Source organism: Hemitrygon akajei, chromosome 18, assembly GCF_048418815.1.
Source record: "Hemitrygon akajei chromosome 18, sHemAka1.3, whole genome shotgun sequence".
Classification (NCBI taxonomy): domain Eukaryota; kingdom Metazoa; phylum Chordata; class Chondrichthyes; order Myliobatiformes; family Dasyatidae; genus Hemitrygon; species Hemitrygon akajei.
The window spans coordinates 25,767,190-25,783,280 of NC_133141.1; the positions used below are offsets into that span (position 1 = coordinate 25,767,190).

The 16,091-nt window shown below is 39.5% G+C and overlaps 1 protein-coding gene across 2 annotated transcripts in view; it reads right to left on the bottom strand.

The window, feature by feature from the left end:
- The window catches only part of os9 (OS9 endoplasmic reticulum lectin), a 70,206-nt gene extending 54,385 nt beyond the window's left edge, over positions 1–15,821 (bottom strand). Inside the window, exon 1 of one of the 2 annotated variants that reach the window (XM_073071139.1) lies at positions 15,641–15,821. In XM_073071139.1, the coding sequence (XP_072927240.1) occupies positions 15,641–15,784 (144 nt within the window). In that variant the 5' untranslated portion in view covers positions 15,785–15,821. The remainder of the gene's footprint in view (positions 1–15,640) is intronic. The other variant, XM_073071138.1, reaches the window with a different exon arrangement.
- Positions 15,822–16,091: the final 270 nt, after the last annotated feature.

Here is a 16,091-nt window from a genome sequence, read left to right on the forward strand (position 1 = left end):
ACGTCCCATTCCCATTCTGATATGTCTATCCATGGCCTCCTCTATTGTCAAAATGAATCCAAACTCAGGTTGGAGGAACAACACCTTATATACTGGCTGGGTAGCCTCCAACCTGATGGCATGAACATTGACTTCTCTAACTTCTGTTAATGCCCCTCTTCCCCTTCTTACCCCATCCCTGACATAGTTAGTTGTTTGCCTATTCTCCATCTCCCTCTGGTGCTCCCCCCCCTTTCTTTCTCCTGAGGCCTCCTGTCCCATGATCCTTTCCCTTCTCCAGCTCTGTATCACTTTCGCCAATCACCTTTCCAGCTCTTAGCTTCATCCCACCCCCTCTGGTCTTCCCTTATCATTTCGCATTTCCCCCTCCCCCCACTACTTTCAAATCTCTTACTATCTTTCCTTTCGGTTAGTCCTGACGAAGGGTCTCGGCCCGAAATGTCGACAGTGCTTCTCCCTATAGATGCTGCCTGGCCTGCTGTGTTCCACCAGCATTTTGTGTGTGTTGTTGTATCCTAAACCTGTTATCATTACCTTTTATTCTGAAAGACATATACAAGCTTTGTATACAATACAAAATTTCACTTTCGAAGGCCTCCCATTTACCAAGTGCACCTTTGCCAATCCACACTTGCCAGATCCTTTTTGATAATAATTGAAATTGGCCTTTCCCCCATTTAGAAAATCCATCCTCAGAATTTGCCTATCTTTTTCCATATTTACTTTGAAACTAATGGTATTGTGATCATGAGATGGAAGGTGCTCCCCTCCACAAACTTCTGTCACCTGCCCTGTCTCATTCACTCATAGGAGATCAAATATCACACTGTCTCTCCTTGGGACTTCTAAGTACTAATTAAGGAAACTTTCCTGAATACATTTTCATCTACTACAACAATCTTATGTTTCTTGTAATAGTCTGCAATCTCTTTCCAATTTGTTCTTCTAAATCCTGCGGACTGTTGGGTGTCTATAAATATTGCCCCATTAACATGGTTATACCTTTCTTATTCCTCAGTTCCACCCACATAAAAAAGAAATCACACAAGTGCTCCAATCTGTCCTGACTGAGCACTGCCGTGACATTTTCTCTGACTGATAACTCCACCCTTCCACTTTTACTTGCTCCTGTTCTGTCATGTCTAAAACAACTGAACCCAGAAAATTAAGCTGCCGGTCCTGATCCTCCTGCAACCAAACCTCATTAATGGCTACAATGCCATAATTCCATGTGTTGATCCATGTCCTGAGCTCATTTGCTTTTCCTACAATATTTCTTGCATTGAAATACATGCAGCTCAGACTATTAGTTACACCATGCTCAACCTTTTGATTCCTGACTTTGTCGGAGGTCATATCAACATCTGGCACTAATCTGGCCTGGCCAGCTGGTTCCTATCTCCCTGCAACTCTAGTTTAAACCCCCCCCCTCCCCCCCAATGCAGTACCAGCAAACCTTCCCCAGCAGGATATTAATCCCCCTCCAGTTCAGGTGCAAACCACCTCTTCTGTACTGGTCCCACCTTTGTTGGAAGAGAGCCCAATGATCCAAAAATTTGATGTCCTTTCTCCTACACCAACTCCTTACTCATGTGGTTAACTGTATGATCTTCCTATTTCTGGCTCCAATAGTACGAAGAAAAGCTATGTACAAAATACCTGCAAACATTAGTATTGAAGTAGTAAATAAACTATTTCAAAAAAAAAGGGATTCAAATTAAAGTGCACATTATAAAGATCACTGAAATTTTAAATAGAAATTTACATATAGAAAGAGGATGTAAAAAGGGGTTGTAGCTCCATTTTGATTCTGATACTTTTGGCTTGGCTACAATTAAATCAGTAACTTTACATTAACAATGAAACATTAATATTTATATTATTAGATTAAATAATACAAATGTCAGCGAAGTATAGCACACAACAGGATAGTTATTTAAGATAAAGCAATGAAAACAAAATGCAGGTTTAAGATAGTGCTGTGAAACAGTGATGCCTTACTGGCAGCTCACAAAACTACTACTTTTATTAAATCACACTTTTTCTGGAAAATAATCACTGCAATCAATAACCTGTAATTTTCCTTTTGGAGTTGAGCTTTTGAACAGCCTGTATGACCTGGCGGCTTTTGCTGTGTGAACTAAAGTCTCAAAGGTGTAAGCAGTGTAGTGTGTAATCAAGGCGGCAGGGCCTGGGCCCAAGACTGAGGAACGAACCGAGGTTTGGCTGACTTGAGCGCCAGGCCAGATTAGAAAGATTAGGTATAGGCCAAATCGAGGCAGCAGGGTCCAAGCCTGAGAGCCTGTCAAAGCAGCTGGGCCTGGGTCCGAGAGAGAGAAACGAATCAAGGTTTGGCTGATATGAGCACCAGACCAGATTGAAAAGGTCACACTGTCGGGGCTGGAGGTGAGGGATAGGCCAGTGTTCAACTCGCTGCTCGCCAAGGTTTACTCGTTTCTGCACTGAACTGAGGCGGTGGGCTGCAACTAACTGGCTCATGGACTGGTTGCAGTTGACCAGCTTTGTGGCTATGAACTCAAGTTCTGAATGTTATTTGCTTACTTTTTATTGTTTGAAGGATTTGGTTTTTTTTTTGCACATTGGATGCTTAACGCTCTTTTTAATGGGTCCTATTGGGTTTCTTTGTTTTGTTGATGCCTGCTTGAAGATGAATCTCAAGGTTGTATAATGTATACAGTACATACTTGGATAATAAATGTACTTTGAACTTTTGAAAACAAACATGTTACCTTAGTTTATAATGAGAACACTGCCACAGAATTGTAAGTAGGATGGGGCTCACAACAGTCAACTGCGCTACCTAAAATCAATTAAAGAACATCTATTTAAAGAGCAGGGGAAATGAAACTAAATGAAAAAACCTACAGTAATTTTAGTCAATCAAATCAGGGTATTTCCACTAGATATGTAAACAGGAAAGCTGCTAACAAATTAAATGTTTAATTGCACTCACTTTTAGAAATGCAGTCACAAGATTTGACTGAAGTTATACAATTATGCCTATTCTGAATGGGAGTAACATTATCAAATAATAGTCTAGAGTAACTACATCGTTTCTTGCACCAAGTAATTGTAGATTTGACCTTTACAGAAACTACTTTAAACACAAAAAACGGATCATATCACACGCTAATTTACAGTGCCTTCCAAGTCAAGGGTAATTGGCTATCATTACACAATAAAAACAAATGATACAGTCATGGTGTATACTTAGTGGCAGCATCATGAACTAGATTAGTAACTTTCACTACACCTCACAGCTATCTCAAATACAACATTGAGGAACTTGGAACTAATCATAAATTGCAGAATAATTTCTGCTAACATTAAAAGTTAACTGCAATAACTACATAGCATTTGACGTACTTTCTCTAACAAATAAAAACATTCACTAGTGTATGGGTACTCCTGTCTGTGGCCTCCACTACCTTCCGAGGCAGTGCATTCCAGACCCCCACAACTCTCTGGGAGAAGAAGTTTTTCCTTAACTCTGTCCTAAATGACCTACCCCTTATTCTCAAACCATGCCCTCTGGTACTGGACTCTCCCAGCATCTGGAACATATTTCCTGCCTCTATCTTGTCCAATCCCTTAATAATCTTATATGTTTCAATCAGATCCCCTCTCAATCTCCTTAATTTCAGCGTGTACAAGTCCAGTCTCTCTAACCTCTCTGCATAAGACAGTCCAGACATCCCAGGAATTAACCTCGTGAATCTATGCTGCACTTCCTCAACAGCCAGGATGTCCTTCCTTAACCCTGGAGACCAAAACTGTACACAATACTCCAGGTGTGGTCTCACCAGGGCCCTGTACAAATGCAAGAGGATTTCCTTGCGCTTGTACTCAATTCCCTTTGTAATAAAGGCCAACATTCCATTAGCCTTCTTCACTGCCTGCTGCACTTGCTCATTCACCTTCAGTGACTGATGAACAAGGACTCCGAGATCTCTTTGTATTACTCCCTTACCCAACTCTACACTGTTCAGATAATAATCTGCCTTCCAGGATTTCCTGCTAGGATATCCATCCAGTTAACTTTGGCCAGCTCCTCCCTCATGGCTCCATAGTCTCCCTTGTTCAACTGCAACACTGACACCTCCGAGCTGCCCTTATCCTTCTCAAATTGCAGATAAAAACTTATCATATTATGATCACTACCCTCCTAATGGCTCCTTTACTTCAAGATCGCTTATCAAATCCTGTTCATTACATAACACTAAATCCAGAATAGTCTTGTCCCTGGTCGGCTCTTGTACAAGCTGTTCCAAGAATGCATCCCTTAGGCACTCTACAAACTCCCTATCCTGGGGTCCAGCACCAACCTGATTCTCCCAGTTCATCTGCATGTTGAAATCCCCCATAACTACTGCGACATTACCTTTGCCACATGCCAATGTTAACTCCCTATTCAACTTGCACCCAATATCCATGCTACTGTTTGGTGGCCTGTAGACAACACCCATTAGGGTCCTTTTGCCCTTACTGTTCCTCAATTCTATCCACACAGACTCCACTTCTCCTGATCCTATGTCCCCCCCTTGCAAAGGACTGAATCTCATTCCTCACCAACAGGGCCACCCCACCCCCTCTGCCCACATTTCTGTCCCTACGATAGCACGTATACCCTTGTACATTCATTTACCAGGTCTGATCCCCCTGAAGCCATGTCTCCGTTATCCCAACAACATCATAGTTACCCATTCGCACCTGGGCTTCAAGCTCATCTGCCTTATTTCTGACACTTCGTGCATTCAGATATAGAATTTTTAGCCCATTTCTCCTCTCTCTGTTTGAATCTCTGCCTATTGTGCTTAACCCAGCTCCCCGAACTCCCATCAGGCTATACGCCCCTAGAATTTTGTTGTCCTTCCTAAATTTACCTATTCTTTCTGCACATTTAACTCCATATTCCATGTCAATCTTGCTTGCTCTTAGAAATTGCCTCTGGGTCAACAAGACCATTCATAATTACAGGTTTCCAGTCCAATTTCACTGCTGGTGTGATTTCACTCAATTAATTTTCAATCACACGACCAAAAATTAAATCCAAAACTATCCAATCCAAATTTCTCAGCATGAAACTCCTCGTGGTGCCCCTGGCATTTTTTTTTTTTGCATTTACAGGGGGAATAGCTGGGAAGAACAAAAAAAAAGTTAGATGGCCTGGAACAAGTATTCTTCAACCATCAAGTTTATCATGCTCTAACCACAAACAGGCACCATGGCTTCACACTGTCCTCAAAAGGTTGAGCTCTCAAATTTAGCCATCAATTCAAACTGATTTGCTAAATTGTAGATTGGGACCAAAACACAAAACTAGTTTGTCATTAAAGCCTCAATCAAGTCACAAATACCAGAGAAGAGAATATGGTACCTTGTTTATTCATGATGATATGTACTATGAAGTGCCCTGCTGAACCACTCCCCAAATACATGAAGGAGCAAAAAAAATGTAGCTTGCTAGCATTTTTCATATATTTCAAAACCTTTGACACATTCAAGGCTTCAAAATGCTTTGGCACCAAGAGAACATTTCACCTAGAGTAGTCAACACCTTGGTAGAAAAAGAAAACTGGCTGCTACACAGTGAAAAACAATTCTGGAACACTTTCAAACTATGCACCTGTTTGTATCACTGGAAAGTATATATTAAAAAAAAAGCAAGATTGTATAAGAATGGTGGCAGAACCAGATTACAATGTAGGGAAAGACCAAACATTTGGGCTATTCTACTCTTAGAGGTGTATATTATGAAAGGCACAGATAAGTAGGTAGCCAGCGCCTTTTCCCCAGGATGCCAGTGACCAATACCAGAGGACATCCATTTAAAGGGAGTGGAGAAAAGTTTAGAGGAGGCGTTAGAGAGTGGTAGGTGCCTGGAATGACCTGCCTAGGTGGTGGTAGAGGCTTAAACAATAGGGATATTTAAGAGATTCTTGGATAGGCACATGGATGGAAGAAAAATTGAGGGTTAGAAGCATGTAGGAGGAAAGGTTTAGATTTATATAGGTCAGCACAACATAGTGAGCCAAAGGGCATGCACTGTGTTATATTGTACTACTGTATGCTCTATGTACTTCAAAGAGACTTAAGAGGTCCTTACATGATGATTGGTTGGACAGGCTAGATTGGAAAGCACCTAAACTAAGAGGCCATCAATACATGCCCAAAAAAGAAATGAAACAAAATTCTCCTCGGGTGCTAAGAATGTGGAGTTCACTGCAATATTAAATAGCTAGGCTAAATAACACTAGTGGCTAGCATGAAATGTATAAAATTGTATAGACAACATTTCCGAGCTTTGCAATTGGTGCAATTCCACTACCAGATTTGTAGTATAGGTAATCCTACATACAGCTATTTGGGCAACAGAAATTTACACTTCGAGAATTCACAAACTGCCACTCAAAAAAAGGTGTAATAAGGAAATAAAAGTCACTCACAGAGTGAATGTGTGTGAGTGTGAGTGTATGTGGAAACAAAACTTATTTTCACCTCACTTCTCTTAACATATGCAGATGATGCCACTTAGTTATGGAAAACAGTGATGCAGACCTTTTCTTAGGAACGTAAACCCTTGTACTACAGAGGAGGGTGGCTCACCAATATGCAGTCTCAGTGGTGAATGAATGCATACTTCCCACAGCAATCACATTCCTGACATCAGCTATTTTATGGTGGGATTATGTTATGTGAAGCTGGCTTTCAGTGGCTCCCTAATGAAAGCATATCACCAAGCACTTGTCACTTCACAGATAGAGATGTGGGCTTATTTGCCCTTAGTACAATTAAAGATCCATTGATTTCAGCAAAACTAACTTGAAAATCAGGCCACACACACACACAAAATACTGGAAATCAGGCATTCACACAAGAAAAATACAAAATAATGAGAACACTCAACTGCACCATACACAATGAACCATCAATACTTGAGCTTTACTTACAGGAGCAGCATTCTGATACTTTTATAAAGAATAAATAGAAGAGGGAAAAAGTGAAAACTGCAACATTCTTTCCAAAACTTTTATAGAAATTACAACGTGTATCAACAAAAACAAAAACCAAACACTTGCTCTAACTGGTCAGTGTTTATGCTCTCAAGGAGTCTATTCATCCAATTCCACCAGCAACAACTGTCTGTTACCTTCACACTTTTATAATGAAGTGCAGTAATCCTCAACAAGCTCTCATATAAGGCAATTCCTCCAGAATTTCCTATTGAATAATTTAGGGGCACTTTTTTTTAAACTGATGGTGTCTAGTTCTTGCCTACAACCATTGACAATTTTGAAGATGGATTCTTAAGTTTCTTCTTAAGCCTTCCCTTAAAAGGAAAAGATACCAGCCTGTATAGTTTAGCTGGAAGTAATACATGCATCAAACCAACAATATTACACATTCCTGAAAGTGAACTCAGTCTGCATAGTAACACACATTGTTTTCCTCTCCATACCAAAATCTGACATATCACAATATTTTGTTGTGCAACTAATCTTGCTACACTGACTTTTCATACACATATCACCAGTCAGCTGCTTTGGAAATAAACAGCTGCAACTTTTTTCCAGATGTGGTTTCTGTAGTTTGCATACACCCAAACACAAATTTAATTTTGCTTCCTCAAATGAAAGAGCAAGGCTCTTTTGGGTTTCATTTTGTGGCTGCCTGTTAGGAGATGAATCTCAAGGTTGTATAATGTACACATACTTCGACAATAAATGTACTTCGAACTTTAAATATTCTGCTGATGCCACCCACATTCAAGCAGGTAGCAGATACTGGGCAATCTTAGCAAATAAGTGTCAGTCTTGCCAGTCTATGAAATGAAATGTGGAAAATAACACCAGTTATTGTGGAATGCAATTTGCAAGACAATTTAGATACAGTAGTTCAAAGATAGATCTTGAAATCATCCTGAAATATGCACCCTCAATGAAATTATAAATCTCTAAAGATTATTAGTATATTACTTAGATATTTGCAACCCCAAAAATGAATTGCACATGCATGCATGTTTTAGAAACATCTCCAAGTGAGGCAAAAAAGTTCCACTTTAGTCTCATCTGACCACAAGACCTGCTTCCACATCTTTAAAGTATCTTCTAAATCATGCTTTGCAAAGTCTTTACAGGCAAGGATATGCTTAATTTTTAGCGGTACATGTGGTGTAAATCTGATACTGCACATCAGATGGGTAAGAGCATCCCTACTGGAAAGCATCATGCTATGGGGATGCATTTCAGCAGCAGGGAATGGAAATCTGGTCAGGTTGATGGGAAGATGAATGCTGCTAAATACAGAGAGATCCTGGATTTAAAAAACCTGCTAGCCTTTTCCAGAAAGCTTAAACTGGGGAGAAAGTTCATCTTTCAGCAGGACAATGACCTAAAGCACACTGCCAGAACTACCACGGATTGGCTACAAAAGAATATTGATGTACCTGAGTGGCTCAGTCAGAGTCCTGACCTTAGTCCAATCGAAGATCTCTGGCAAGACTTCAAGACTGCTGTCCATTGCCATTCCCCAACTGACCTGGCACAACTTGAGCAATTTTCGAGGAACAGGCAAATCTTGTTGCATCACATTGTACAAAGCTAATAGAGATTCATTCAAAAAGACTACTGGTTGTAATAGCTGCGAGAGGTGATTTAACTAAGTACTGAGCAAAGGGAGATGAATTTTTTGAATTTCTGACATTTCACTGAGTTTTAAAGTTTTACATACTTTACAATTTTCCCCTGTGTTTTGTGCTCTACTGTGGGGGCGGGGGGGGGGGGGGTAGAAAGACCATGTGATTCGCAAACAAAAATTCAGTTACATTGATCAAAATCCCTCATTTATGTGCACTGTAATTCCAAGTAAAATCACCTCCAAATTCCTAGACTTGGGACTCAGAACCTCGCTTTGCAACTGGATCCTTCACTTCCTGACCAGACTACATACAACCAGTAAGGATAGGTAGCAATACTTCTGTCACAATTATTCTCAACATTGATGCCCAAGGTTGGGTCCTGGACCCTCTACTTTATTTGCTATACACTCATAAATGCATGGCCAGATTCTGCTCTAACTCCATCTACAACAGCAGTTCCCAACTTCTTTCTGCAATGGACCAATACTGTTAAGCTATCTTAACAGTAGCTTTTTGAATTACTGTCCATGGACCCCAGGTTGGGAATCCTTGATTTACAAGCTCACAGATGCCACCACTGTAGTGGGCCGGATGTCAAAAAATGATGAGTCAGAGTACAGGAAGGAGAGAGCGAGCCTAATTGCATGGTATTACAACAACAACCGTTGCGTCAATGGCAGCAAACAAAAGAGCTGGTTATTAACTTCGGGGGGTGGGCCCGCACATGCTACATCAATGGTGCTGAGGGTGTTGGGGGGGTCGTGAGCTTCAGGTTTCTAGAGTGAATGTCACCGGTAGCCTGCCCTGGTTCAACCATGCAGACACAATGGCCAAGAAAGTGCACCAGCTTCCTTAGAAGGCTAAAGAAATTCACCAAGTCCCTTTTGACCCTCACCACCTAGATGCATCGTACATGGAGACTGCTCTGCCTTAGACTGCAAGAAACTTCAGAGTTGTAGACTCGGCTCATCACATCATAGAAATCAGCCTCCCCTCTATGGACTGCCTACACTTCTCTCTGCTTGATAAAGCAGCCAGCATAATCAAAGACCTCACTTATCCCATACATTCTCTTCTATCCCCTCCCATCTGGGTGAAGATGCACAAGCCTGAAAGCATCACATTACCAGTCTTAAAGACAGCTTCTATTTCTCTGTTATAAAACTATTGACCAATCCCCTATCACAAGATGGACTCTACCTCAGTCTACCTCATTATGGCCTGTGTTAGCTCATTACAAAACAAATTATGATCAAGGATCAGAGTTTTCTTTTGCAGTCCTGAACTCAAACGGATTAGCTCAATATTTTTAAACTGACAAACATCACTAACTAAAAACTGAAGCAGTATTGAAAGAAAAAAAGATGGAAAATAGAAAAAGGAAAAACTCCAGAATTTTTGTAGAGCACCAGAAGTCAATCAGAGATTTCTGACCCTGTACCATTTATATTAAATTCTGTGGTTCATGATAAAACAAAATGTTTTGCATTTCAGTCTTGGATCTGAGTAATCTACAAAACAAGGAAGCTCAATGAGTCATAGCAAGGTGCATTGACAGGAATTAGCAGTGACTGGATAATCTGAATTTTCCTTTGATTTTAAAAAGTAGTATTAAGTAAAAACAGAAAATGACAAGAAATACACAGCAGGTGAGTAAACATCCATGGTAAGAGAACCAAGTAAAATGCCCGTCATTAAGACCAAGGAAGAAAGAAAACAAGTTGGCTTCCAATGGAGATTGGTGTCATTTTATCTGGACTATCAACTAGCAAAATGAGATGTTGGTTAAAGGATTAACTGCTATCAAGCCTGTAGAATAGTGTTGATATGGTGTTGAAGATCAATACTCAAGTACAGTACTGAGGGAATGTGACATTAAAAAAAAAACGGCTTTCAAATGAGTTATTAAAATGGCACCCTTATGTACACTTCGAAAGGTGTAAACGATAGCTTAGCACTCCGAGGGGAATTCACCTAGCACTTTGGCTAGGGCTATGACAGCAGATTAGACAAATTTTGTCATTGACGTCTGCCTTCTCTGGGATACGAGAAGTAATCCACACTTTCCATGGACTCCTTGTGGATTTTGATTGCCAGTGTTCTGTTCTTGTGATCTGACAATTTCTCACAAGATAAGTGATTCACTTCAAAAAGGACTCACTGGTTGCAATGTGTTTTGGGTATAGAAAAATCATCAAATGAAAGTCTTTCTTTTGCTCTCCCTCTTTGTTTGCCCTCTCCATCTTCATTACAATGAAAGTTGTCAAGAAGTCATATTAGGGTTAAGAGAATAAATCCAGTTTATAAATTCAAGTAAACATATTTCTATTGTTGTGGAGCTATTTCTATTCAATTAAGCCAGCATGAGGCTACAAAATATCCCCAAAATAGTATCCACATTTTAATTAAATCAGACCCCGTGCAACAAAATTGAAGTTCACTCCCAATAATATGTACAATTATAAACTCGCTCTACTGAAAATGAAGAAATTCCATAAATAAATATGGCATGTTATAACTAAAGCTTCAATAAGTGACTAAGTCTCTACTGAACATCTCATAGTATACAAGTATCATTACTGTCATGGGTCCTTAAGTTTCTGAGTTAACAATTTCCCAGACTCCAGAATTCAACCTATGTAGCTATTACAAAAGTGAACATTTATTCATGTTGTTGCAAATTAATTTTGATTTTTAAATAAAAAGATCACTAATGTGTACTTCGTGATATTTTCATTTAAAAAGGATAAAAGTAATTAATCCCATCTCATCCAGAAAATGCAGTAACCAGTTCTACTCTGTACAAATGATGCAAAGCTGTAACACTCTGAATAAGGTTGCATGTCAGCCGCCTCAAAGTGAGCCACTTAATATTCATAGCAAGTCCCACAGATAAAACTTTGCAAGCTATTATTCCGAGTCAGTATACTTTGTGAGGTACAAGCAATTTGCAGGCACCCTGAATTCCAAGGCAAGTCATCTACACAAAAGGTTCTTTAATACTTTGAAGCATTGTTAGCAAAATTTTAAGGAACAATCAATTAGCAAAGAAAAAAATTCAAGTGGGACAAAAATCAAATCAAGCCCAAAAGGCTCAACGTACACCAATAAAATTTTCAATGTTCAAAATATAATTAAGGCATTATTCAAAGTTCAAAGTAAATTTATTATCAAAGTACATATATGTCACCATATTCTATCCTGAGATTCTTTTTCTTGTGGCATTCACAGTAATTACAAAGAAACACAGCAGAATCAATGAAAAACTGCACACAAAGTCAAAGTCAAAAAAATGTACAAATACAAAAAAGAAAAAAAAGAAAAACAATAATAATATTGAGAACATGAGCTGTAGAGTCCTTGAAAATTAGTCCATAGGTTATGGAACCAGTTCAGTGTTGGGGCGAGTGAATTTATCCATTCTGGTTCAGGAGCCTGGTGGCTGAGGAATAATAACGAAATCTTCTTGTGCAAGTCCTGAGGCTCCTAGCAGGAGAGAGAAGAGAGCATGGCCTGGACGATGCAGATCCTTCAGGATAGATGCTGCTTTCCTACAACAGTGATCCTTATAGATGTGCTCAATGATGAGCTTTACCTGTGATGGACTGGGCCGTATCTGCTACTTTTTGTAGACTTTTTCCATTCGTGGGCATTGGGGTTTCCATATCAGGCCATGATGCAACCAGTCATTATATTCTCCACTGTGCATCTATAGAAGTTTGTCAAAGTTTTAGATGATAGGCCAAATCTTCACAAACTTTGAAGAATTAGTCAGCCAAGTTTTAACTTAATGTGTAGCTATTGTTGTAAAACTTTCCAAAATTTGGCACTGCAGCAGGGCTACAAATGAAGGCCAAAGATCAAAATTGGGTGGAAGGTGGTGCTGTACAGGATATTTCCTTCTGTCTGTTAGATTCTACTTCAGAAACCAATTTGCGTCTTTCAATATCTTCCCTTGTAGCATCCATGGAACAAAGAATTGATCCAATTCCCCAGAGTATTCGTTAATTACATTTGTATTTCATTGGATTACAAATAGATCAAATCTGAAGACACTTACTGCTTCATCCGCCTTCCCAATCCTCCAATTATTTTTACCACTTGCTTAAAACAGAAACATTATCTTCTAAGTGCAACCAATTCAAATGCATTTAGCTTTCAATGAAAGACAGTGGATTCAAATGCCAATACAGAAATTTTGAGAACATAATTTAAGAGCTGGTACTCCAGTGCAGCACTTTGTGAATCAGGCAAAGTCAAGAGGTGCTGACTACAAATGGAAAGTTACTTGATTACAGGTCAGGAAAAGGAATGATGTACATTATTCCCAGCAGAGGGAGCACTGTACTTTTATAATTTTGTGTCACATATAACCTGTACACAAAGAACAGCAGAGGTATTCTGGTTGATGCTCTGGTTGCTACAAATTTCACTTTAAAAAGCATTTATATTTCACACAGAGTAGTTGGTATCTGGAATGAGCTGCCGGGGAGATCAGAATCAGGTTTATCATCATTGACATAAAGTATGTGTGAAATTTGTTGTTTTGTGGCAGTAGTGCAGTGCAGTACATAAAAAACTATACATTACAATAAGGAATATAAAAAATAAGCAGTGCAAAAGAGCAAAGTAGAGAGGTAGTGCTCATGGGTTCAAGGACTGTTCAGAAATCTGGTGGTGCAGGGGAAGATGCTGTTCCTAAAATGTTGAGTGCGTGCCTTCAACTCCTGTACCTCCTCCCAGATGGTTGTAATGGGAATAGGGCATGAGAGATGGTGGAAGCAGAAACAACATTTAAGAGGCAGCTGGATAAGTACTTGAATGAGCAAGACAGAGGGCTATAGAATTGATCATGATGGAAGGCATGATGGCCTGTATAGACACAGTGGGTCAAAGGGGCTGTTTCTATGCTGTAGAACTATGACTAATGACTTTTTGTGCCCCTTCCCCCAACTTACTTGCTCATTACTACAATTTTACCACTGCTTAACAACATAGAACTTTGCACACTTCGAAAGTCATCAACCTTTATAATTACACCTGCAGCATCAGTCAGAGGAAACTTAGCTTTTTCTTGACATGCTGAGACAAAATACCCATCTCTCCTGGGAGGAAATTATAGCATTCCTTTTCACAACCTGCAATCAAGCTCATTACAAAGAAGGAAATAACACAGGCATCCCTTTACAGGGTGGATAGGAATAGACAAAGTAGGATCAGGGACAAGGAGAAAGTGCCAGAAAGATGCAAAGCATAAATCAGAGATGGGAGAAACAAAATGATATTTGAAGGTAGCAAGATGGTACAGTGGGAAATACCAGTACAAGGAACTTGGATGGCAAGGCAAGATCATTGATAGGATGTGGCAATACTGTAGTAGAATTGGTGGAGGAAAGGTTGTAACATTAGAACAGGAGATCAAAAAAAAAAGTAGGAAGGGCAAAGACTATGAGCAAAAGGAGAACAAAATAAGGTTGTGCTTTTATTTCCCAAATGTTGAAAATCCAGGATCAAGAGAGGAAGACTATTAAATTACAAGGATAGTCTTACAGATTTTTGTATGGATAATGTCATCTAAGCTGGAAAACTCTATTGTAGCATCTACTGCACAGTGACAATATATCTATCGAACTAAGGCACACCATCTATCTTGCATATGCTTTTAAATCTATATGTTAGTCTCATTAACCATGTACTTCCTCTATCACAGGACACACTCTGGTGTTTAACTCATGTGGCCAATTTTCATTTGTGAACATATGGCCAAATGCCAAAGATTTTCAGCCACTTGTGCTATCTGACAATGTCACAAATAACTCGCTACATTAAATGTAGTCTTTTGTATTATTTATCAATTTCAAATTATCTTTCTAAATGTTATACTGAATTGCAATAGTTAAGGACTTACTGTCTCAAATTTTCACGTATGGTGTTACATCAAAGTAAGGTAGAAATAACAGATGCCATACTATCAATTCACTTGCTACATAAAACGAGTAAAACGCGTCACAAGATATTGCCACACGTTCCGGCAAAATCATCATCAGTCTATACAAAGTAAAGAAAAAATAATTCCTTAAGTCTTTAGCTACAACTTCTGTTGTTCCACTGGCAACATTAAAAGTACACACTACCTGGAACACACTCAAATTATCAGAACCCGAAACACCAAAAAAACCATAGAGGAAAACGGCACAACGAGTATTCTATTCAGAACTTAGAAATCTCCAAAAGGAACAAAAAAATTAAGTCATAAATATATAAATATTTGGCTTTCTGTAGCAATTTTGTAACCTCAACGCATCAAAATGATTTAAGCAGCAACTGTACTATTGCAACACGCATTTATACTTTAATTCAGTTTAAGTGTTTTTGTTCACATATGTTTGCCCTCGTCTTGTAACGTGTACCGCGCTGCTGCTGGCAAAGGCTACATTTTCACGACATTTGTCTTGAACTTCTCAATAGCCACAGTCTGTTTGGCATCTTCGCTGATACAAAGAAATATAGACTGCAACAAAAGAAGTTTTCGAAGAATAATTGACTTTACGATGGAATATCAACCTCATAATTCCATGGAAACTCCTTGGATTCTATATTACCAGAACTTGTATTTCACCTCAGCTCATCCTTATCAATCCAAATTAAAACGCACACAATACACACACAAGACGAAAAACTACATTAATAGCCATTCACGAAAAACAGTAGAACTACACCCACACCTTTTGCTAAAATACATATATATTTCAGTGGCACACCATCACTGCCTGCCAGTGACGGCTGCGTGACAGGAACTAACACAAAGCGTTGCTTCGATAAAGTAAGCTGGTGAATGAAAGTATAGCACTTGAAAGGTTAAGTGACCACAACATTTCGAGCACCTCTGGCGCTGTGTGAACGAGTTTGATTTGATTACACTCAAAGGCAACGGTGCCCAATCGCAACAGAAAGCCCCTGTGACAACACTGACGAACTCACCTGCCCTTTAATGATGGGATCCGAGAGGATCTCAATACCGTATTTCATCTCATTAAGCTCTTCAATGTTGAGGAAGGCTAAGATAAATAAAAACTGCATTGAATATACGATGACAACTAGCAGCCTCCTTGTTATGGCCGCCATCTTGAACTACCGTGGAGGCGTGCGCGATCTCATCCTAACTTTATCAGACTGGATCCTGCCTCCCTTTGTGTACTATTGGTCAACAAGAGCCAATCATGCCGTGACGCGCTGCCACACCGAATGTAAGTCTTTAACTCTCACGTTACTCAGATGGTACAGCACTGTGTACTGGATCTGACAGACAACCTAACCTGATAATACAATTTCCACCACGCTGATTGATCGGAGGGTTTGTCATGTTCTGAAAGATGATTGGATAATAGTTCAGTCACTCATGATACAGTCCTTACTGGTATAACGGGCCAAG